Below are 24263 nucleotides of genomic sequence, written 5' to 3'. Positions count from 1 at the left end.
AAATCTTCCCTACTGATGCTGGGGTGCAGCCAGGTTTTGGAACCTCTGCGACCAGGAGAACAGCCCTCTTTTTTTATTTTGTTGCACCCAATCGGTGCTACCTACAAAGCCATGCCTCCCCATACACACTGCATATGCTCATGTTGGACAGGAAGCAGAAACCAAGGGCAGACAACATCCACCCTGCCATCAGGTGGCATAACCCATCTGTCCTGAAGTGCACACACTCCTGTCTGACTGTGCCTGGCCTGGGAATCAGTTTCTTGTCTTGCCTTCCTGGACCACCGACTACCTGACTGACCTCCCTACCAGTGATAACCTGGCACCCTCCACTCAAAGCCGGCTCTGGCTATGTTCCCACCCCAGAGGACACAAATTACTACTTATTTGTACCTCTAGGAAGTTAAGCTCATGGCCCTCTGGACTGAGAGGACTTGTGTGCCCTTCCCAGCAGTAGCTGACCTGGCTGAGACCCTTTGGCCATATGGAAGCTTAGTATCTGCCAGGCCCCCTGGGTCCAGCCAGACCTTCCATCCCTGTCTCTCCTGAGCTAATCTGGAATCTGACAGAAAGTTGGGCTTGGTCTGGCAGGGAAACTCCCCACTTTAGCGCTCTCCACTCTTTCCTGCTTCCATCTTTAGTCAGCTGTCATACTCGGCCCAGTCACTGGAAGCATCACAAGCATGGCTTTTTGCCCACGTGAAGATCTGCCAGGGACAAAGTTTGCACAGCAAACTTAGAGTGGTCCACCTCAGAAGCCCACCCTGAACAGACATTTATAAACAACCCACTCTCAGTGGAGACCATCCCAACTGACTCCTTAGGCTCTGCTCCTCTTTCCGGTTCCACCGTGGTTGACATTCCTGGGCCAAACAAGTCTCCATGTCCATTGTCCTGACACTAATGCCATCAGGCCTCTATATGACCTTAACTTTCCCTGGTCACCCTTAGAGAGCTCTCTTCTGGTGATCAATCCTGAGTGAACTGACCTTTCTCTTTATGCCACCTGCCCACTGCCTCTCACTCAAAGGCCCACCTGCCTTTTCATAGATGAGTTCATGTCCTGTTCATCTTCCCAAAAGAATACATGTTTATCAGAGAAGAATTAAAAAATACAGCTAAACCAGGAACAACAAGAGAATAAATTTTTATATCCATCATCCTGAAATAACCACTGTTATTTATTTACATTTCTAACTTTACTTAATATTTATATTGTAGGTCACAAAATGGTTCCTTCCAGTTGAATCCAGCCTGCATGACTGTTTTAAGTAATTTTGCTTTGGGTAATTCGAGTCAGGATATTTACTGTTTAGTTTGCCACACTCCCCACCACTCCTTACTTTATTATACCAATGCCATCGCTCTCATTTATACCTTATCCCTGCTGCTGCTGCTAAGTTGCTTCAGTCGTGTCCAACTCTGTGAGACCCCACAGACGGCAGCCCACCAGTCTCCTCTGTCCCTGGGACTCTCCAGGCAAGAATACTGGAGTGGGTTGCCATTTCCTTCTCCAATGCATGCATGCATGCTAAGTCGCTTCAGTCGTGTCCGACTCTGTGTGGCCCTATGGACAGCAGCCCCGAAAGCATCTGATTATGCAATGAATGCTTCGTAATATATATGCTTTTGTTAAAACAGAATCTTATTGTATATCCATTTTGCAACACCTTTTGTGTAGCAACGTACAACAAACATCTTTCTGTATCAATAAATAGTCCAACTTTGTTTTTAATGGCTGGATAGTTTTCCATGGAAAAGATGTATTATAATTTATTCATCTAACCCCTACTGTTGAATATTTAAATTGTTTTCAATGTTTCCTGCTTCAGTGAATGTCCCTGTAGTGAGAGCTTTGCACACTTCCTTAATTAGTTCCCTAGGATAAATTCCAAGAAGTGGAACGGCTGGGTCAAAGAGTACTCGCAGTTTTAAAAGCTTTTAACATGTGCGGCCAAATGGAGTGTTCAGAGTTTTACAACGACACCACCCCGTGAGAGCTTCCTGTGACTGGTGGATGGCCCCTTCCAAACATTTAAGAGCATCGCAGAGAGCATCTGAGCGTGCCCCTCTTAAGGCTCTCTGAAGTCAACTCACCCAACAGGGGGGCTTTTCTCCAGTAACCATCCCGGACCTCCACGTAGTCATACCAGCACAGGCGGCTTTTAAACAAATCCATGGATGTGAAGTTTAAGACGATCTGTAAAGAGTTACCGTAAAGTGAGTTTTGGCAGCCAGGTCTGAGGAGTTTTGAAGATACATCTTGCATAGCAGTGTTCTCACGTTACCCTTTAGCATACAGAGCTCTCAGACCACAGTAGGAGTGTCCTCTCAAAAACGCATTCACAGGAAACCTCATGACATTAAATAATAAACCTTAAACAGGATGAGGAGTAAACAGAGGAGATGGGTCCTATGGTTCTGTCTGGGGAATAACTTGAGCTTTTGAAGTCACTTAGTGGTTTACAGAAAGCAAGACGCATTAAAAAGACAGGCCAGGATGCGTTGAGACTGGGGATTTGGGAGGAGGTAAGGGGTCAGTGAAGTTTAGAGATACGAAAAGATCTTAAAACATCATCAATCATTCTAAAGGGCCCAGGGTGAGCCTGAGTGCATCCGAGCATCTCTGTGATCAATGTTCCCCTGGTCGTGACCTCACTCTTCTGAGGTATGGTGTGTTAATAACCTTCCTACAGTTTCGTTCATTCATTCATTCATTCCACCATTGTTAGTTGACCACCTACTGTGTGCCAGTCTGTGCTGGCCAATCAAGATAGAAAGGTCAGTAAGACAGAGTTCTTGCCTGTAAGTTCTCTGCCAAAACTCAGAGAAGGAGAGGAGGACAGATGTGCTAAATCAATTAGAACACTATGGAAGAAATGCTGAAAAGACAGGGATGGACAGAAAGGCATTCTGGAGCCTCGAGGAAGGAGAACTAGATTCTGCCCCAGGGACAAGGAGAAGGTTTCTTGGAGGAGGTGGAATTTAACCTAAGGGGAACGGGGACGCAGGGGTAGAGGAGGGCCAGACAGAATTTTGGTGCGAGGGCTTGACACGAGCAGACCAAGGAGACACCTAGGGAACTGTGCTGAGCATTCAGTAGAGGTCATTGTGTGCATGTCTGGAGTGAGGGGGCAGGAGAGGTGAGGAGGGAGGTGGATTCTGAGGGACTGGGAAGGAGGCTTCAGTTCCTTTGGACAACCTTGAGACCCCCTGAGGCCATTCAGTCGATGCCTTAGTCCACAAGTGATGGAAGGAGCTGGGTGGCCCTGCAGGCTCAGCTCATGGGCCTTGCACCCCTTCCAGCTCAGCCAGCCCAGACCGAGGTCAGGTTTGCTGTCTCCCCTCACCCACCCTTGGAGCCCATCACGCACGGTGCCCAGGACTGTCTGACTGCAGCTCTTCGGTGGGCTCCTTGTCCGCGCTTGGCGTGTCCTCACCTGTCACCTCTCAGCTCTTCTTCTCTCCAGGGTCCTGCATAAGGGCAATGCCCCAGCCCCTGCACCCCTGACATTTTCCCACCCGGGGCCGTGGGGGGGTTTGCTCACAGTCAGTTCATCTTTTTCTAGCATCTTCACTCTCCTGCCTCCACTGACCACTTTCTTTTCTGTTCTTATAGCCCTGGGTCTTACATTTCTAAGTAAACCTTGGAAGCTTTGCAGTGCTCTCCTGGTCACATGGAAAGGACTTGGGTCTCGTCCTCATTCTCTGGCCTCTCTGCTTGGAATCTCTATCTGGTTTTTGCCACAGCAGCCCATGCTCTGTCCACTGCTGGGTGCCCATTAACTGTGTTGTTCAGTTGCCAAGTTGTGTCTGACTCTTCGCGACCCCATGGACTGCAGCACACCATGCTTCCATGTCCCTCACCATCTCCCAGAGTTTGCTCAAACTCATATCCATTGAATCGGTGATGACATTAACTTGAGGGCATCTCAAAAGAAAAACATTGTCCTCCCAGCTTCCCTGTCTGTAGGGGACACCCTCACCCCAGTCACTGAGGTGCTCCACCTCAGGGTTAGTTCTCCTTGGCTTCCATCGTTTATGCCAGTGCTGATGGACTTTCTTCCTTTGAGATGTTGGAGTCCCTGCTATGAGCCAGTCTCGCTCCCCTTCACCAGGCCTGCTGCACCCCCATCCATTCTGTACACCAGGTCTTCTGGATCAATCCTGCACTTACAGCTCATGTTTACCAGATCCTTCCTGTGCTCAGGAAACTTCAGTGGCTCCCTATACACCTGTCTTATAAACCAAACTTGGCTTACTTTTCAGAGCCTCCAGCACCCAGCCTACCAGACCTTGTTTTCCAGGTGCACCCTGATGTATCTGTGCTAATGGGTCCCTCCCAGATCCAGACCAGGGGCCCCTCCCTCCTCCCTGAGGCCTTCCCTGATTGCCCAGATAAACTTGACTTTCCCTCTTTGGAACTTTCCCCCTCTCTCTTAGAGTGATTCTAGAGCAGGTGAACTCTCCTCCCCTCTCTTAGAGTGATTCTAGAGCAAGTGAACTTCCCCCTCTATCTTAGAGTGACTCTAGAGCAGGTGAACTCTCCTCCCCTCTCTCTTAGAGTGACTCTAGAGCAGGTGAACTCTCCTCCCCTCTCTTAGAGTGACTCTAGAGCAGGTGAACTCTCCTCCCCTCTCTCTTAGAGTGACTCTAGAGCAGGTGAACTCTCCTCCCCTCTCTTAGAGTGATTCTAGAGCAGGTGAACTCTCCACTCTTAAGAGTGATTCTAGAGCAGGTGAACTCTCCTCCCCTCTCTTAGAGTGATTCTAGAGCAAGTGAACTTCCCCCTCTCTCTTAGAGTGACTCTAGAGCAGGTGAACTCTCCTCCCCTCTCTTAGAGTGAGTCTGTATGCTATGCTATGCTAAGTCGCTTCAGTCGTGTCCGACTCTGTGCGACCCCATAGACGGCAGCTCACCAGGCTCTGCCGTCCCTAGGATTCTCCAGGCAAGAATACTGGAGTGGGTTGCCATTTCTTTCTCCAGTGCATGAAAGGGAAAAGTGAAAGTGAAGTCGCTCAGTCGTGTCCGACTCTTAGCGACCCCATGGACTGTAGCCTACCAGGCTCCTCCGTCCATGGGATTTTCCAGGCAAGAGTACTGGAGTGGGGTGCCATTGCCTTCTCCGAGAGTGAGTCTAGATCAGGTGAACTCTCCCCTCTCTCTTAGAGTGATTCTAGAGCAGGTGTTTTTAGAGGCAGGAAGATCTGAATTTCTTCTCAGCTCTGAAATCTTTGGAAAATACTTTCCCCTTGGACCTTTAGCTTTCTCACCTGTAAAACAACATGTCCACCACTGGGTTTTTGACGGGACTGCATGAGAAACTGTATATGGCATGTATAGTGCCACGCCTGGACATAACAGACACTCGATAAAAGGTGATTTTAAAAAATCAAGCCACACTGAGTGTACATAGTACACTAAGTGCTCTTTGCATAGCCTATTTTGAGAGTGCCCACAGCTCCACAGTTCAAGTCTCAGGACAAGGAGCACCATCTTCCACAGAGCCCTGTAATCTCCTAGGAAGTGAAGTCAGTACCGGAAAGTAACCGGCCAGCTCACCTCCTGTGCTGTAGTGTGTGTGTGTGTGTGTGTGTGTGTGTGTGTGTGTGTGTGATGTTACTCTTCTTTCAACCTGCCTGTGGATTGGAATCACTTCAGAAGTTAAAAAAAGTACTGTTGCTGAGCAAATGCCCCTCCTTCAATTAAATCAGACTCCCTTGGGGTGAAGAGAGGACTCTCAACTCTAAGTCTCTTGAAGACAGAGGTTATACCTTAGATTTCTTTCATCTCTCTCACAGTGCTGGAATTCAGGAAGGAAGGGCTCGATAATCCTTGCTAACTGGTTGCAATATAATTCTTTAGCCTTTGCTTTGTAAAATTTTAGAAAGGAAATGTTATTACAACTTCCTCGGTAACATGTTCACAATGTAAATGAATGGATAATTATTCAGGCTAATTATTTAGGTATATTAGTGAACCATGAAGACCACAGGGGAAGAGGTTGATGCACAGGAGGCGAAACTCAAATCAATCAAGTTTGCTGATTACTAACACCTCTGGAGAAGGCTGGGTGAAGCCAAAGCTGAAATAATTGGGGCTGGAATTTCAATGATATATTCTCCCTGCCCCAGTCAGCATTTATAATTAGGGCTTGGTGAATCTTCTGCTGTTCACACATATCACATAGCCTCTGCTATTCAGGGCAATTCAACAATTTAGGGATTACCACATCCCTTCCTCTTCCTCCTCCTCCTTCCTGCCTCCCTCCCCTGGAAGCCTCCTGCAGGCACAGGGGCAGCAAACCTGCTCAAGGCAGACTGGTCTGAAGTCTCTTAGGTTCAAGATGACAACCACACTGTTATAAACGCCTAGAGCCAAAGGAAGGATGTGAGCATGTAGCTGTTGTGTGTGTGCGCATGTAAGTCTGTGTGTATGAATGCATGTTCAAATGTCTAGCCTGTCCCCTTTGTGGAAAAATTTAAGATGATTAACTATCCAGGCTCTCCAAATCAAATTGCCTGGGGTCAAATCCCAGCTCTACAACAAACTGAGTAGCCTTAGGCAAGTTCATTTCCTTACCTGCAAAATGAGTGTGGTAATAGTCACAGGAAGTCGTTGTGAGGATTAAATGAGAGACTCCACATGCTATGCCAAGAACAGTGCCTAGCCCGTAGAAAATGCTCACAGTGGTTCCTAGCCATCATTTCTCTCTAGTTATCACAATGTGTTTAACTTAAGATTTAAGTGGACATTTTTTTGATGTAATGAATTAGGAATATTCTGAAGAATGGCTACAAGTACTTGAAAATCCAACACCCCCCCCAATTGTAATTTTTCCATTCAGCCACTCATCTATCTACACGCCCACAAATACTTATTGTGTGACTCTATGCCATGGGCTATATTGAGTGCTGGGGGTGAACCATGTCTGTACTCAAGGGATTTAGGATCTAGAAAGGGGACAGCCATATAAGTCAGCAGTCAAAATATTGTGAGACAAGTCACGACAGGTATGACTGTAGGAAGCTAGACCCAAGGGGCAGTGAGGACATTTCACAGGCAGCTGCATCTAGGTTGAGAGGACCTGAAGGACCTTTGGGTTTGTAGAGAGGTGTAGGGGAAAAAAACAAACTTCAGAGGTGCAGAAGCCCCACTTCCCAGTTCTATATCTTCTAGCAGATGGGGGCAATTTTTTAAATGTCTGAGGCTCAGATCCCTTGTTCATATAATGGAAACAAGAAGATGAACCCTGAAGAAGGGTTAAGAATATACCACCCCTGCACCAGGGCAAAAATGACCCCTGCCCTGGGCTCAACTTTAGAGGGCTGTGGAATCTTCAGAACCAAAAGAATGTGCCTACCCAGGATTTTCCCAGATCCTACACCCTAAACTGCCCCTAGGACAGGAATCCAGGGTGTGCAAGGACCTCTGCCTTGGATCCATCCTCCCAAAGGTGGACAACACAGCTGGCCAGTCCACCTCCACTGGAAGGGGAGCCCAGCAACAGCTGTTTGCAAGGTAGGTGTGGAGAATGCTTGGGACTGTGGGCTGGGGGTTGCCCTGGTTGCTCCTAGATGGAACTGGAGCTGGGAAGAGGAGGAGGGCACAGTCATGGCTGGGGGCTAACTCTCCTTATAGTACCACTTTGATACACAGCACTCTGAGGTGTCAAGAAATTCTAAGTTGGTCCCTTGCCTTCCAGAGCATCCTGATGGTGTCTTTATCAAGGTAGGAGGATAGCGCCTACTTTGTTTTACCAGCCGTGAGCTTGATTTAGAACTCCTATAGACATGTAGTACATAGGCCTCCATTTGTATGGGGGAGGCGGGTGGGAAAGTCCAGAAATCATGAACGTTCAGCAAGCCTGCCCAGTGACTGGCACATAGTAGGTTCTCATAACATAACAGATACCATTACTATTATGAATAATAACACTAATTCCTCATGCCTCACCCAACTCTAAGAATGCAATGTCATCTCCTGAGGTGGTTTCACACCTACCTTTTCTCCTGGAGTGACTGATATCCTCCAGACGCAGTGGGAGTAAGAAGGGTAGCCGTTCGGGAAACCAGGTGCAGAAAAGTTCCCCATCGTGTCCTGCAGGGTCTCCCCACATGCTGCACAAGCAAAACAACACGTGTGATTCGGGCATGTGCACACGCTTCTCGCCCATGGACAGGGCTGCTGATTAAATTCACTGTTAACCAGCCAAAGCCCCAGGAATACCTTGCTGAAAAGCATGTCAGGCAGATTGACATTTTTCTGACCAGTAAAAGCAAAAACCAGGCCTGGGCGCCAAAAAGTAACACCCTAAGGATTTCCTCTGAGGCTCTCAGGATTGAGCACAGCCTAGAGCTGGCTTTGAATTCAGCTCTCCAGCCAGCTGTTTGGTGGCGGGCACATGTCCCAGCTTTGCTGGGCCTCAGTTTTCTTTGTCTATGAAATGGGTGGGACCTGCCCAGAGGGTTAATGAAACCATCTGTTTTACATGAAACGGCTCAGCACAGTGCTTGACACACCATGAGTACCCCTTACATAGCAGCCTTTATAATTACAGCTAATAACATCTGTGGCAGAGAAAATACGAAAGGGCAAGCATGTGGAGCAAAAAGAAAGAGAAAATGAAACACTTTGAAATGTACATCAGCTGTTAAGTGAGATCATGTCTCTTCTTTTTCTGCTACCCACCTCTGAAAGAGCAGGAATAGTGAAGAAAAGGAAGGAAAATGACCAGCAGCACAGGCATCTGGCACATTCTACAGTGGGATATTCTTCCCTTGAATGTTTGAGGGTTGCCTGGAGTCTGGAACCTAGTCCTATGTATGTGAGCAGTATTTCCCCTAATCTGTCCTCAAAAGAAACGATGTCTGTAGGCAAGCTTGGAAGCTGTGGGTTTCGTATCCCCTCACCTCTAGGGATTCAGAACTCAAAGACAAGAGCATTGGTTTGCTGAGTGCCCCTCAACTCGTGGGGCTACCTCCAAAGTGTGGGACACAAACTTCCTTACGCTTATTTTCCTCCATTCAATGCGGCCTCTGCGTGGCAACTACCTTTGCTTTCAGTGACTGCTTGAAACTACTTGAAGATGCAGTTTGGGGAGCTGTAGGAAGGGATGGCTGGAGAACGGCCCATCCTCGACCTCAGGAAATCCTGGATATCGGGGCTTCGATATCATGTTACTGAACAACTGCCAGGCATCGTGAGGATTACGCCCAGCAGTCAACACCCCTGAGGGTTCTGTGGAAATTATTTTAGAATAATCATCAACATTCTGCAGGGACAGACACATTACTGTATGGCTCCATGGTATTTACCAGCTGCTTCCAATCCTTTGGGGGGAAGTAAGAGGCATACATATATACATTATAACTAAATAAATACTATGGCATTTCCCAGGGAATGCTATAAGATTTCTCTTTCAATGCAGCAGGGTTATATGATACATGTGTCCTGTATTTCAGCCCTAACACACCCCCAGACGACTAATAGCTGATGGACACATTTCCTAGAGTTTCTCGATGGAGCACCCACCCCCACACAGTCCTCTGCACACAAGCTGGAACAGCCAGAGGGCCTTCCTGGGCAGGTTCAGGACACAGATGGTTGGGAAGTGGGTTGTAGGAGGAAGTGACTCTCCCACAACGGTGGCCTGGGAGGGAAGCAGCGCCAGCACTGCCATCCTACAGGGACCAAGTACGGTTGTGGCTTTATGAGTGAATGCATCCTGCCGGCAGTGTGGTTAAAAAAAAGGTGATAGCCCAATTTTCTAAGATGGCCCCCATTTCAAATATTCTGTCCTGTGATCACATACAGGTCTGGTCTAGGAGTTTGGAAAAGATAACCGGACCTTTTGGTAGTGGAATTTCCTTTCTCCTCTCCAAGCCACCAAATTGCCTTTTCTCCTATCACTGGTAAAAACGTGCCTGCTGTAAAGTAGTGCTTTCTACTGAAGCTCAGCAACTGAAAGGGGCTGACATGAGTTTCTCCTAGGGTGGCAAGCAGATGGGGGGGCGGGGGGAGGTGATGAGGCTGAAGCCAAGGAGATGGAAGCAAAGAGGGCAAACTCGAGAGGCAGGGCTTCTGAACTAGATAGAAAAGAAACAGACATCTGCTGGGATCCAGTGTCCTGTCCAGCCTCCAATGGCAGAATATTCGCCACTGACCAGCACCTTGAATGGTTAGGCGAGCCCGAGATCACAGAAGTGACTTCATTTACAGCACTGAGATACCCTCTGCCTTCCAGTGTTTGGGAAGCCGGCTTCCACCCTTCCAAAAACATGCTCCCTCACTCTGCCTTTCTGCAAAACCCTGGGTTATTGTCTTACTAAACCCACCTCCCCTACTCCCTTAGCAAGGAGAGCGCTTTCACTCCTGCGGCACGCACACTGCATTGGACCCCCATTCACTGTTGTTCCACTACGACTTCTTCCTCTTCTGACCATCAGGGCTTTGCCAGAGAGTTCCAAAGCTTCCCACAAGTTAAGCTGTGGCCTCTAAGACCCATCATTTGCTTCACTGCCTGCAACCACTCCACCGGTTGGGCTTTCCGCAACTGTCTACCACCTCCTAACAGTAGCACACTGAGAATGACAGCTGCCAAGGGGGAGACTCTTCATGTCCCCAAGGTGTCTTCCCAGCCCCAGGGATGCTTGCAAACAGTGGTTGAAAGGTCTCTGTGGTGCTCTGGAGGCCCTGGAACCTCGTGATTTACAGTTACCTGGGCATTTGTACAGCTTCCTGGCTTGAGCTATGTCTCCCTGACTGAGCCGCACGCGCTGGCCAATGGTTGGCCTGACACCATTGTCATCTCGTCGGGGGAGGATGGTGTCCAAGAAAACTCCTCTATAGGAAGAAAGGAGAGGGAGAAAGTAGAATGAAAAGTCAAGGCTGTCAGGCCATCCGTGTGGGGGTTTAGAGTCTTCGTGTCCTTGTCCACACGCCATCCACATTCCTACCCCCTGGCCTGCCCACTCCTGGTGGTGTGACTCATGGGGCTGCCTTGCCTGGCACTGGCATGTTAGCATTCCATTTCCTCAGCTGCCAGCTCCCTTTCCAATGGGAAAATGACTCTGCCAAGTTTAAAAATATGCCCTAGCCCAGTGGCCCTGAGGGCTTCCTTACTGAAGTGTCCTGAGCATCTCCACAAAGCCCCTGACAGGTCCAGGCCTCAGGGCCCCCCCCCTCCCCCCTCCCCCCCGCCACCACACCCTCTGCACAGTTGCAGGGAACACCATTCAGAGACGACTGTGTGAGTGGCGCCCTCTGGAGTTGTGCGACGGACAGCTCCCAATGTGGATAGGTCTTGGAGAGGCTCCAGAGAGAGCTTGGGAACCAGTACAGTGAGAGGTTCTCAGGGAGGGGTTGGTCAGCAAGAGCTGGTTGACGGGTTGATAAAAGAAGTCGTTCAGGGTTTGGGGGCCTTGCTGGCAGGAGGGATAATCAGATGGAAAGTGGGCTGAATACAGAGGACAGGAGGTAGTCAAGAGAGCTCTGGCCTAGAGATCTGTGTAAGGCCTGACTGCCACCTGGTGAGCTCGGACCAGTCCCTTCCCTCTCTCAGCCTCAGTTCACCCATCTGAACGGTGAGAGGTTGGTTTAGATGGTCGTGGCAGCCCCTTCGAACTTAACCATCTTGTTCTGCTCCAGTGGGAATGAAATCTAAGAGGAGCAAAGCAGATAAAAGCCCACCAGGCTGCCTGGCTGACACTGGCTCTCTTCACATCTCCCTGTCACGGGCGTGGTTAACCCCCTGCCTGACCCTCCCCCTCTGCTTCCAGACCCCGATCAGGGACCTCTCCTGGAGGGCAGGGCCTTCTCCAGTTACCACCCTGTTCCTTTGCATCCCTTCTCAACCAAGAATCTGGAGAGAATCGTCTCCATACTAAGTCTGGCTGCTTACTGCTCCTTCACTCCTCAATCCAACTGCAATCTAACCACACCAGCAATGGTCACCAGTCACCAGCCAGTGACCAACAAGTTGGGTGAACCCTTGTTAATGCTCAGCGGCTCTCTCTGCAGCGTGGCCACCTTTGCTGGGCCCTCCCCTCTCAGACTCTCCTCTCCCTGGTTCCCCAGGCGCTGCTCTCTCAGGCTAGGACCTACTGCTCCTGCCTCCTGGAAATGCTGTTCCTAGAATTCTGCCCTCTCCCTCTTCTCTCCTCTCTCCTGCTCCACCTGCTCTCTGGGTTTTAACCAACACCTATCGTGTTAGTTGCTTAGTCGTGTCTGACTTTTTGCAACTCCATGGATTGTAGCCCACCAGTCTCCTCTGACCATGGAATTTTCCAGGCAAGAATACTGGATTGGGTTGCCATTTCCTTTTCCAGGGGATCTTCCCGACCTAGGGATCGAACCCAGGTCTCCCACAACACAGGCAGATTCTTTACTGTCTAAGCCACTGCTAAGTCGCTTCAGTTGTGTCCGACTCTGCGTGACCCCATAGACGGCAGCCCAACAGGCTCCTCCGTCCCTGGGATTCTCCAGGCAAGAACACTGGAGTGGGTTGCCATTTCCTTCTCCAATGCATGAAAGTGAAAAGTGAAAGTGAAGTCGCTCATTCGTCTCCGACTCCTAGCGACCCCATGGACTGCAGCCCACCAGGCTCCTCCATCCATGGGGTTTTCCAGGCAAGAGTACTGGAGTGGGGTGCCATTGCCTTCTCTGGTCTAAGCCACTAGGGGACACCTATAGGCTGACAGCTAATTCTCTGATTCCAGTTCTAGAACCATCTGCTAAGAGACATGTCTAGATTTTGGATCATTTTTATTATCCTTATTCTAAATTCTTTTTCAGATAGATTCCCTATCTCCTCCTCTTTTGTTTGGCTTTGTGGGCATTTCTCATTTTCCTTTACTTGCTGAGTATTTCTCTGCCTTTTCATCTTGTTTAGATTGCTGTGTTAGGCGTGGCCCTTCTGTATTCTGGTAGTATGAAGTTCCTCTTTGTTGTGGAGGTTCCTCACTGCGGTTGGGGTTGGACAGGTGGCTTGTCAAGGTTTCCTGGTTGGGGGAGCTTGTGTCGGTGTTCTGGTGGGTGGAGCTGGATTTCTGCTCTCTAGAGTGTAATGGAGTGACCAGTATTAATTTTTGAGATGTCTATGGATTTGGTATGCCTCTGGGCAGCCTGTATATTGATGCTCAGGTCTATGTTCCTGCGTTGCTGGAGAATTTGCGTGGTATGTCTTGCTCTGGAACTTATTGTCTCTTGGGTGGAGCTTGGTTTCAGTGAATTTATGGAGGCTATTGGATGGTCTCTTATTAATTAATGTTTCCCCTGGCTTTCAGTCTTATTCTTGCAGTAGCCTCAAGACTTCTCCTTCCATACAGCCTCAATAATAAAACTTTTAGGTTAATGGTGAAAAGATTCTCCACAGTGAGGGATACCCAGAAAGGTTCAGTGAGTTACATGGAGAGATGAGGTGGGGGGGAGTGGGTTGAGGTGGCCAGGAGGGGAAGAGGGGAATTCAAACATACAGATGGCTAACAAACACATGAAAAGATGCTCAACATCACTCATTATTAGAGAAATGCAAATCAAAACCACAATGAGGTATCATTTCACACCAGTCAGAATGGCTGCTATCCAAAAGTCTACAAGCAATAAATGCTGGAGAGGGTGTGGAGAAAAGGGAACCCTCTTACACTGTTGGTGGGAATGCAAACTAGTACAGCCACTATGGAGAACAGTGTGGAGATTCCTTAAAAAACTGGGAATAGAACTGCCATATGACCCAGCAATCCCACTGCTGGGCATATACACCGAGGAAACCAGAATTGAAAGAGACGCGTGTACCCCAATGTTCATCGCAGCACTGTTTACAATAGCCAGGACATGGAAGCAACCTAGATGTCCATCAGCAGATGAATGGATAAGGAAGCTGTGGTACATATACACAATGGAATATTACTCAGCCATTAAAAAAAATACATTTGAATCGGTTCTACTGAGATGGATGAAACTGGAGCCCATTATACAGAGTGAAGTAAGCCAGAAAGAAAAACAACAATACAGTATACTAATGCATATATACGGAATTTGAAAGATGGTAACGATAACCCTATATGCGAGACAGAATAAGAGACACAGATGCATGGAACAATTTTATGGACTCTGAGGGAGAAGGTGAGGGTGGGACGTTCTGGGAGAATGGCATTGAGACATGTGTATTGTCATATGTGAAACAGAGCACCATTCCATGTTCGATGCATGTGACAAGGGCTCAGGGCCGGGGCAATGGGATGATCCAGAAGGATGGGATGGGGAGGGAGGTGGGTGGGGGGTCCGGGAAGGGGAACACATGTAAACCCATGGCTGATTCATGTCAATGTATGGCAAAAACTATTACAATATTGTAAAGTAATTAGCCCCCAACTAAAATAAATAAATAAATAAAAAAAAAAAAGAGAGACATGTCTAGTGACTCCTTCGCTGCACCATCCTATGGAGTTCTTAAATCCAATTCATTCAAAACCTAATGCACTCCATTTTCCTGCTCCTTCCATGAACTTGAGACTGAATTTGAAGGTGCCCTTGGCTTTGTCTTCTCCCTCTCACTCCCTTGTTGAAGTCAGGAACCAGGGTCTGTCTGTAGCACCCTTTATCCATCCCTTGAATCTATGCCCTCCTCCTCATTCCGGACCACTGCCTTAGCTATCAGCATCCCCTTCCTGAACTCTTTCCAGTAGTCACCCCACTGTAGGCTCAGCCAGTCTTCTCTCCCCACCCAATGCAGCAATGTGATCATCCTGAATATAAGGGCAGGCATGTGCCCGCTCCGCTTGGAGGCCTTCACCCACTTCCAACCATCACCTGAAGCTCCAGGCCCAGGGCTCGCTGGCTTCAGCCTTCCTCTCCTGACTCCTCCACCTTCACCATAAACAACCTCATCCTCCTACTTGCCCCAAACATGCCCTTAAGCAAGCTGTCCTCTGCCAAGGCTGCCCACCATCCATCCTCTTGACCACTACCAAACTCCTGTTCGTTCTTCAAAACTCCGTCAGCTGGCTATCCCTTTTAGAAGTCTTTCCCGAGCACTTTCTATCCCTCCCATCCTGAGTGAGTTGTTCCCTCCTCTGGGCCTTTCTTGTCTAATTCAATATGATTCTTCTTATCAAACTGTATTATCTTTTGGGACTGATGATAATTATCTTCTGTGCTAAACGGTAAGTTCCTCCAGCAGAGACACCAGGTCCTTCATCTCTGCCCTCAGGGGAACTATAGCAGAGCAGACCTCAACAAAGGCTTCTTGAATTAAATCCCACAGCCAAGACAGGACACTGGCATCAAAAGGTTTTGCAAAATAGCTATTTAGACTCAAAAGGGAACACAAAAAATGCTTGTTACCTAGTTATTAGCTGCTCTCCCCTTTCTCGTCTCTCTCACTTTCATACATTTCCTTTTCCCTCAGGTCAGCATTACCTTCGAAAATATATATCAGTCCCTGTTTCTTCCTTTTCGTTTTTGTATATACTTCTTTTTTTTTCTAAATCAGATTTCAAGCTCACTTCCTTTTCATTGTTAACAAGATTGTCTGCCGATGTCCGTTTCAGGACCGCCTGCCCCAACATTTAACCACCTGGCCCGTCTCTCACTATTGCCTCGTCTCTGGGTCCTTTAGAGACACTTTTGTGGAATCCCTGGTCTCCCTCACTGACCTCACCGGTTTCACCAGGAGTGAAACCACAAAGGATGACTACATAAAATTCTAAATCCAGTCACCTATGAATCTAAAAATGGGTGCTTCTGCTCCAATATAAAACATATTTACTTGTGATTGTTGTCCTGATTCCCCTGGAGAAAGACATTTTGCTGCACAAAATGCAGGGCTCGGTATAATCTCCTGGCACCTCAGGCTAACTGACACTGTGGAAACTCACACGGTGCAGACGACTCGACCAGCAGCCTGCTGTGTGGGCAGCGTGTGCTCACACATGCTGTCCATCCATGGGAACTGCCTACGTGCCAGGACCTGCCTGAACGCTTTACATGCACCATCTCATTGAATCCTCATAACACCCGAAGAAGCAGGTGCTGTTGTTATGCAGGGTCCTCTCTACAGGTGAGAATACCAACTTGCAGAGCCTCAGAGACTCACCTGAGTACAAAGCTAGTTTTGGGGAGCCAACCCTGGACCCGAATGTAGGCAGGCCTGGACACCCCCTCCTGACATCGTACTCTCTCAAGCCAGTGTTTCCCACCACCCAAGAAACAGATCTTAAGGTGCGTTAGATGCCCGATAGAGTTAGAAAGTGTGAAGACTTCAAAAACCAAAGCAGCAGGAACAACCACGGCTCACAGTCAGATGGCTCTGCAGGCTGAGAGCCCCTTCCCACCTCCCCCCAAGCACATCCTGGGGTTGGCAGCACTGCGGTGGGCTCTGGAAGATGTTTACCACAAGAGACATCCCTGTGTAAACCGCTGCAGTCACATCCCCCCTTTTATGTAGGACAACTCTTAGCATTGACATTCTGCTAAACTAAGAAAAGCTCTGGCAGATGCCCTTAGGGAATAAAACTGTCAGCTCGGAGTTCTCCAAACAAAGACGCTCCTGTACCAGAGAACTGTCTCCTCATCTCCTGGACTCTTGCCCATGAAACCTCCAAAGACATCACTCCCCACAGCCTGGGTCCAACCAAGGGGAGGAGGCAAGAACTGCAATAAACTAGAGGGAATGAAGTTGGAAGCAGACAGCTCAGTTGTAAAGACACACGAAGACTGAGTTTCCCAACAGCAAGAATAGCATTCGCCCCAGAGATGAGCGAACGTTCTGTAGGCATTTTCTGCTCTTTGGCAGAATCAAAGATGATGGACAGGCTAGATCCCGGGGACACCTGACCAAGAGTAATGACAGAGGGTTAAGAAGGGGGGGAAATTTAACAAAAAGTAGACCAGGAAAGACCCCTAGTTAAAGACTCCATTGATAAATATCCCCATTGAACAAAGTAGTTTTCTGAAACTCCATAAAGAAAATTAGCATAGAGGACACGGCGACAAAATAGATTTGCTGGGACCATTCTCAGTTCTGGGGCAGGGTGTGAAGGTAACTACGGTGGATTGTTAAAATAAAAAATTGTGCCTCCTAACAGCCGTATCTCTTGGCAACGTGAAGTTGCAAGTACTCCCATTAAGAGGTAGGATGTCTTTCATCATCACTTGAATCTGGGCTAGACTTGTGTCTTGCTCTGGTCAATAAAATGAGGCAGAGATAATGTCATGCACATTCTAAAGCCTGGGTCTTGGGAGTTTTAATGGTTCTTGCTGTGGCAACAATTCCAGGCAAGACTAGCAACGAATTAATCAGGATGACCCACACAATGTCATAAAAAAAAATAAGCTGTTATAAACTGCCAAGTTTGGGGGTAGATGGTGCTGTGACAGGGTTTCCCAGGTGGCGCTAGTGGTAAAGAACCTGTCTGCCAATGCAGAAGAAGGAAAGAGACTCAGGTTCAGTCCCTGGGTCAGGAAAACTCCCTGGAGGAGGGCATGGCAACTCACTCCAATATTCTTGCCTGAAGAATCCCATGGACAGAGGAGCCTGGCAGGCTACGGTCAATAGGTTCACAAAAAGTTGGACACAACTGAAGGGACTTAGCATGCACACAAGGTACAGTGACAATAGGTAACATCATGGTAGCAGGAGGGGGTGGGCTTCCCTGGTGGGTTAGAAATAAGAAAAAAAGAAAGAATTTTTCTTCTGAAAAGTCAAGAAAAGAAATGTTGGTGCCAGAAGAGAAGATTTGTCTGCATTCTTGCTGTGGGCTCTAGTTATAGAACTTTGCATAGTAACTGGTACATTGCAGGCATGGAGAAGGCAATTAAGCTTCTACAACCCATTAGTAGTAATCTATCTGAAATTTCCTACATAATAGAAACATGTAGATTCTTCTCAATGAAGTGACCGCTGTATCTGTATATGGGAAGAATTGTAGTGAGATGATGAACATTTATTCCCTCGCCTAGTCCCCAGCACTACAGATTTCCTGTCTCCTTGGACACATTCATTAATTTGTTCATTTGACAAATATTTATTGAACAGCTACTCTGTGTGAGGCACTGTCTTGAGTGCTGGGGAGTAGAAGAGAATGAGGTGGTCTCTATCCAAAAGACCTCAGTTCAGTGAGGGAGAGAGGAATACAACAGATAAATATTTTTTTGATGTGGATTATTTGTAAAGTCTTTATTGAATTTGTTATGATGCTGTTTCTGTTTTATCTTTTGGTTTTCTAGCCATGAGGCATGTGGGATCCTAGTTTCCCAACCAAGGATCAAATCTGCACCCTCTGCAGAAGGTGCAAGTCTTAACCAGTGGACCACCAGGGAAGTCCCAACAGATAGATAATAATAAACAAATTTATATGAATAATTAATAGGTAAGTTATAAAGCAATATGAAGAATTTTGGCATCTATAAAAACAAGACCCAAGGTACAAGGACATGGAACAATGGGCTGGTTTCAAATCAGGAAAGGAGAAAATCAAGGCTATATATTGTCACCCTGCTTGTTTAACCTATATGCAGAGTACATCATGTGAAATGCTGGGCTGAATGAAGCACAAGCTGGGGGAGGTGGATACCTGCAACAAGGTTGCCAGGAGAAATATCAATAACCTCAGACATGCAGATGACACCACCCTTAATGGCACAAAGTGAAGAGGACCTAAAGAACTTCTTGATGAAGGTGAAAGAGGAGAGTGAAAAAGCTGGCTTAAAACTCAACATTCAAAAAATGAAGATCCTGGCATCCAGTCTCATCATTTCATGGCAAATAGATGGGGAAACAATGGAAACAGTGAGATACTTAATTTTCTTGGGCTCCAAAATCACTGCAGATGGTGATTGCAGCCATGAAATTAAAAGATGTTTGCTCCTTGAAAGAAAAGCTGTGAACAACCTAGACAGTGTATTAAAAGGTAGAGACATTACTTTGCCAACAAAGGTCCGTCTAGTCAAAGCTATGATTTTTCCAGTAGTCATGTATGGATGTGAGAGTTGAACCATAAAGAAGGCTGAAGGCCGAAGAACTGATGCTTTCGAACCGTGGTGTTGGAGAAGACTCTTGCGAGTTCCTTGGACTGCAAGAAGATCAAACCAGTCAATCCTAAAGGAAATCAACCCTGAATTCATTGGAAGGACTGATGCTGAAGCTTCAACACTTTGGCCACTTGATGCCAAGAGCTGACTCATTGGAAAAGACCCTGATGCTGGGAAAGATTGAAGGTAGGAGGAGAAAGGCACGACAGAGGACAAGATGGTTGGATGGGATCACCGACTCAATGAACATGAGTTTGAGCAAGGTGTAGGAGATGGTGAAGGACAGGGAAGACTGTCCCTTGGGGCCACAAAGAGTAGGACATGACTGAGCAACTCAACAACAACAACAAGGTACAAGCTTCTCACTTGGACCAACTTGACCTTGATTCCCTGAAAAAATCAATACTTTGGCTCCACTTAGCAACCCCCAGAGCTAATGCGATGCAAGTTGGCTATTCCCTGCACCACTTCCCAGCCCTGTGAGTCAGTCTCACCCCCACATCCAAGCATCCCACCTCCAGCATCTGCAGAGGGGGCACTCATCCTGCCTCTCAGACTCCCAGGTTAGGTCCTTCAAAGTCTCCATTTCCCAATGTGGAAGAGGAAGCCTCAGATTCCCATATGGCAATGTGTGAGATCATACCTGTCAATCCTTCACCCATTCTGGTTAAGAAATTACAACATGAAATGTTAGAGCTGGAAGGGCTCAGAAAACATCTGTTTCAACTCTCTCATGAGGGAACTGAGGGCCAGGAAGGTGGAGATCTGATCCCACACAAAGCTGCTCCTAATTACTATCTAGACCTCCTTCAACAGCAAGGTGCATGGGTGAACGAGGGCTAGAATTCAGCCTTCAACTCTTGGGTCAGTGGTCTCTTCATTACATCATATTGCCCTCTGTATCTTCTGATAAAGAGCCAGAAGAAGAGTAAAGAGAACTGTGTAGGTCACTCCCATGCCAGGTGTTCCAAGATGCTGACTTTGGGCCAAACTCCACCCACTAAAGCACTGGAGAGCTCCTGCCTGGGTGCAGGATGGTGATCATAACTAACTCAGTTGTGTGGCCAGAGGACCAGTGCCCCCTTGGAACTTGGGATGCTGAGATGTGGAGAATGTCGCCCATGGTAGTATGACCTTATCGGCAGGATGCTTTCAGAAGCTGTACCCAGGAGCCAAGCAGCCTGTGTAAACAGTGTCCTTTCCACTCCCAAGAGCTGTGTGTCTCTTGAACTAATGGTTTCCTTGGATCTTGATGGACATAGAGACTCGTGAAATGGACTGTTTCCCTCCTTGCTATGACCTGCTAGGAAGCATGGGGCAGGATTTGCTGCCAACCCCAACAAAGGGTACATGACTTTGTGGCATATATTCTGAATACCAAATAGACTCCAAGCTTCAACATAGCTATCTACCCTTATTTTTTCCCTCTTTACATCTCCAAGTCTCCTCACCTATTTTTTTTTTCTTGTATATATCAGGAATCACCTTAAATCTTATTTAATGATTAAATAAATAAATAAAAAAGCAAACAAGCTGATTTTAGGCTGAAACTAAGGGGAAAAAAATGCCAAGAGATAAAAATAACTCTAGTGGAAAAATCTACAAAACTGGGACGAGCAGCGAAACACTTTTCCATACAAAATACTTACATGATAAGCATAGGGTAATACGGTAATATAGAAGCAACCTCATCAAAACCAATCCTGCTGAGGCCAGCCGTAAATAACTGGCCTGCCCAGGCTTGAGGACACCAGTTACCATCACGTGTGGCCAGCAGGCAGGAGACCTGGATTTTTGTTCTCATTCCAACCTCTGCTACCTGTGAGCCCCCCAACTGGCTGGAGCCCCACTTTCTAATAAAATGAACCCCTGATTTACCACCCTCCCAGCTCTGACACGGTCTAGTTTCCAATAAACCACACCTCTTCTAGGAGACCTGGTTGGATGTACTTTAGAAGAGGGCCCCACCCGCTGGAAATTTTACACAGAGCCTCTAAGTTATGATTCCAGCCAACCCCTCAATAATTTCCCTTTTCTAGTTTGCTGCTTGTGACATGAGGGCATGATGAAATACCAGCTTCACAATGGGATTCAATCTTATTAGTGGGAACTTGATTAGATTATATTTCACTGCAGCCCAGAGGCCACCGTATTTCAAGGACAGACATGCCAACTGTGCTAGGAACATGCAGAGACCTGCTCTCCGCAGACCTGCTGGAATCCGACCCCCGCCTGCGGCAGGCACAGTACAACACAGATGAGGCGTAACCATAGATCCCGACCTTGAGAAGGTGTTCCGGGCGTAGTGCATGATGCTGTCGAAGTCGTACATCTCTCCCAGAGAGCTCACTTCCCCAGCTTCCATTTTTAAGAAATTATACTCCTGACCTGTGACACAACACTCTGTTAAGGTCTTTGAAAACCAAGGCAGGCACCTGAAAGGAGGCAGAGGAGGGGAGAAGGAGGGCCCATAGCAACTTCCGAGAGCTCTGTTAGTCAGTCAAATGACAGGCTTGGTGGTGGTTCTTCTCGCTGTTTTTGACAGATTAGAAATTTGAAACTTAGAACAGCTCTATGTGGTCCCAACCCCACCACCCAACACCCCTCCCAAAATGCCTCTCAAAACTCTTAAAGTAAGTTAATAGACAGGTTAGTTATGAAAAAAAAATTGCCTTTAAATCTCTAGTCTTGCTATTGAAGGAACAAAGAAAAGAAATCCAATATTTAAGTTCAATCTCAAATTCACTATTCAGACTCTTGAAAGCATTTTTAAGGCAAATATATTATTCAATCAGTGACTTTCATGTTCAATATGAATTTCTATATAAAACTGTTTAACATGGGGAGGTATTTTTAAGAAATCTAGACACTTTATCTGCCTTGGGATAGGCAGAAATACTGTTTTTCATGTACTTGTGTCCTAATTATATTTCAGTTTCAAAAATATGTGTTGCCTACATCAGCAAAAATGAGTCTTAGAAAAGCAACTGGGAGAACTCTTTTTTTGGATGAGTAGCTTTGATGCTGCAACAGTGTTCTGGTCGATTCTGTTAGGAAATGGAGTTGGATTTCACTGTCCTTTACAACATGGAATCATTTTGCTTCTGCTCTAACCTGAAAGCTCTAGCAGATGACCTCCCAGGAAGGACCACACATGGATGAAGGACAAAGTGCTGGTGACAAAGGCCTCCATACTTACAAGTGAGTGTCGGTCTGCCCCCAGCAACCCCTCTCTTTCCTCCCTCCTGACCCCATGATGCTACCTGCCTGACCGCTGGCTTCTAGGCTCCATACAGACTCCTTACCTGGCTGGATATTTTCTCTGATGATGGTTACATGCTGGTCTCTGTCTGGCCGGGTGTGTTCATGCCAGAACCCAACCACATGGCCCAGCTCGTGGGCCACAATGCCAAACTTGTCACAGTTTTTTCCAATGGATATGGCCTGTGGGCCTCCACCTCGGCGCCCAACATAGGAACAACAGCTGGACAATTGCAGAAATACCCAGGTCAGCAGATCAGGGAGTGAAGCTTGAAAACAATCTCATTGTCCAACTTCCCTCCCAAGGCAGGAATTCCCTCCAAAATTGGCTCTTGACCTTTTCGGTGGCCTGGAGAATCCTTAGAAAGATACAGCCTCTCCTCCAGGAAACAATTACATACTTTCCCCAACTCTTCTATCCCCGAGTCTCCGATGACAAGGAAGAGACAAAGGAAGGAGCCCCTGAGTTTCTGTAAAGCATGAGTCTTTTTGCTATTATCAGAGGAGCCTTAGAGATGACTTCCCTTCTGGGCACAATTATTTTTTAAAATATATATTCATTGTTCCTAATATAGAAAGCTGTAAAAAGTAAATTAAAATGCCCCATAATCCCACCACTCAGATAACTTCTATAAAATGTTTAAAAAATACATGCCCATGTCACAAAAGATTTAAGTACAGTATTAAGGTTCCAAAGATAACTATTGTTGACAGCTTCTTGAAGTCTAGTCCAAAAACTGTAATACATCTGTATATATACATATAATATTTTTAATTACAAAATATATCATGTACATTGTCCTTCATCTTGCCTTTTTTCCTCCTTAGTTCATAGATATTTTCATAATAGTAAATGTTAATATAATTTTTTTCAAAGCAACAGAGTATTAAAATTTATTTAATCAGTCTCTTATTAACACACATTTAGACTGACTTCAGTTTTTTCTATTTAACTGAAGCCTCAGGGAAGAGGGAGACAAAACAAACAACAAAATACAAAATGAAGAAACCGCTGGGGTCTTACTTGTTTTTGGTAGGGTAAATTCCAAGCAATGGAATCAATGAATAACAGGATATGTGCATTTGGTATTTTGATAGATACCATCAAATTGCAATCCCAAAATGTTGTGTCTTTTTATATGCCCATTAATAGTATGTTAAATACCCCTATTTTCCCACAACTGGGCTAGCCCTGGTTTTGCCAAACTACTTTTGCCAGTTTGATAGATAAAAAGTGGTATTTCACTGAAGTTGGATAGTTTTCCATGTTCTATGTGATATTTATATTTTTTCTTGTGAACTATGAGATCACATCTTCCCCCATTGGGGAGCAAGGAGGGTTGTCCATCTTTTTATTACTGATTTGTAAGAACCTTTTGAAAATTAGGGGATTAAATCTTTGCCTGTTAAATGCATTACAAATGTTTTTCTCCCTTTGTCATTTCTTTGTGTTTTAGCCATATAAAGGTTTAAAATTTTAATGCAATGTCTTTATTTTCTTATGTGCTATTTAGAAAGGCCATCTACACTGCAAGATTATAATTAATACGCAATCTTGCTTCCTTCCAGTACTTTTCACATTTGTTCTTTTTCTTTTCTTTTTCTTTTAAAAATCCTTACATCTTTGGTCTTCCCTGGTGGCTCAGTAGTAAAGAATCAGGAGACATGGATTCAATCCCTGGTCTGGGAAGATCCCACATGCCGTGGAGCAATTAAGCCCGTGTGCCACAACTATTAAGCTTGTGCTTTAGAGACTGTGAGCTGTAACTACTGAGCCTGCATGCCCTAGAGCCGGTGCTCAGCCACAAGAGAAGCCATCGCAATGAGAAGCCTGTGCACCGCAACTATAGAGTAGCCCCTGCTTGCTGCAACTCAAGAAAAGCCTGCACAGCAATGAAGACCCAGCAAAGCCAAAAATAAATAAGTAAATACATTTTCTAAAATGCCTACATCTTTTATCTGGCCAGAAT

At 46.5% G+C, this 24263-nt stretch overlaps 1 protein-coding gene across 1 annotated transcript in view; it reads right to left on the bottom strand.

The window, feature by feature from the left end:
- The window catches only part of TLL2 (tolloid like 2), a 137299-nt gene that overhangs the window by 31736 nt on the left and 81300 nt on the right, over positions 1-24263 (bottom strand). Inside the window, exons 6-10 of the mRNA XM_081551123.1 lie at positions 22338-22516; positions 21315-21420; positions 10721-10845; positions 8005-8120; positions 2098-2200 (exon numbers count right to left, since the gene is read on the bottom strand). Coding sequence (XP_081407249.1) covers positions 2098-2200; positions 8005-8120; positions 10721-10845; positions 21315-21420; positions 22338-22516 — 629 coding nt within the window. The remainder of the gene's footprint in view (positions 1-2097; positions 2201-8004; positions 8121-10720; positions 10846-21314; positions 21421-22337; positions 22517-24263) is intronic.

The sequence above is a fragment of the Giraffa tippelskirchi genome, chromosome 2 (genome assembly GCF_054371585.1).
Source record: "Giraffa tippelskirchi isolate mGirTip1 chromosome 2, T2T-mGirTip1v1.2.pri, whole genome shotgun sequence".
NCBI lineage: Eukaryota > Metazoa > Chordata > Mammalia > Artiodactyla > Giraffidae > Giraffa > Giraffa tippelskirchi.
The sequence above is the reverse complement of the archived record's forward strand: the minus strand, read 5'-3'. Positions and strand labels throughout refer to the sequence as shown.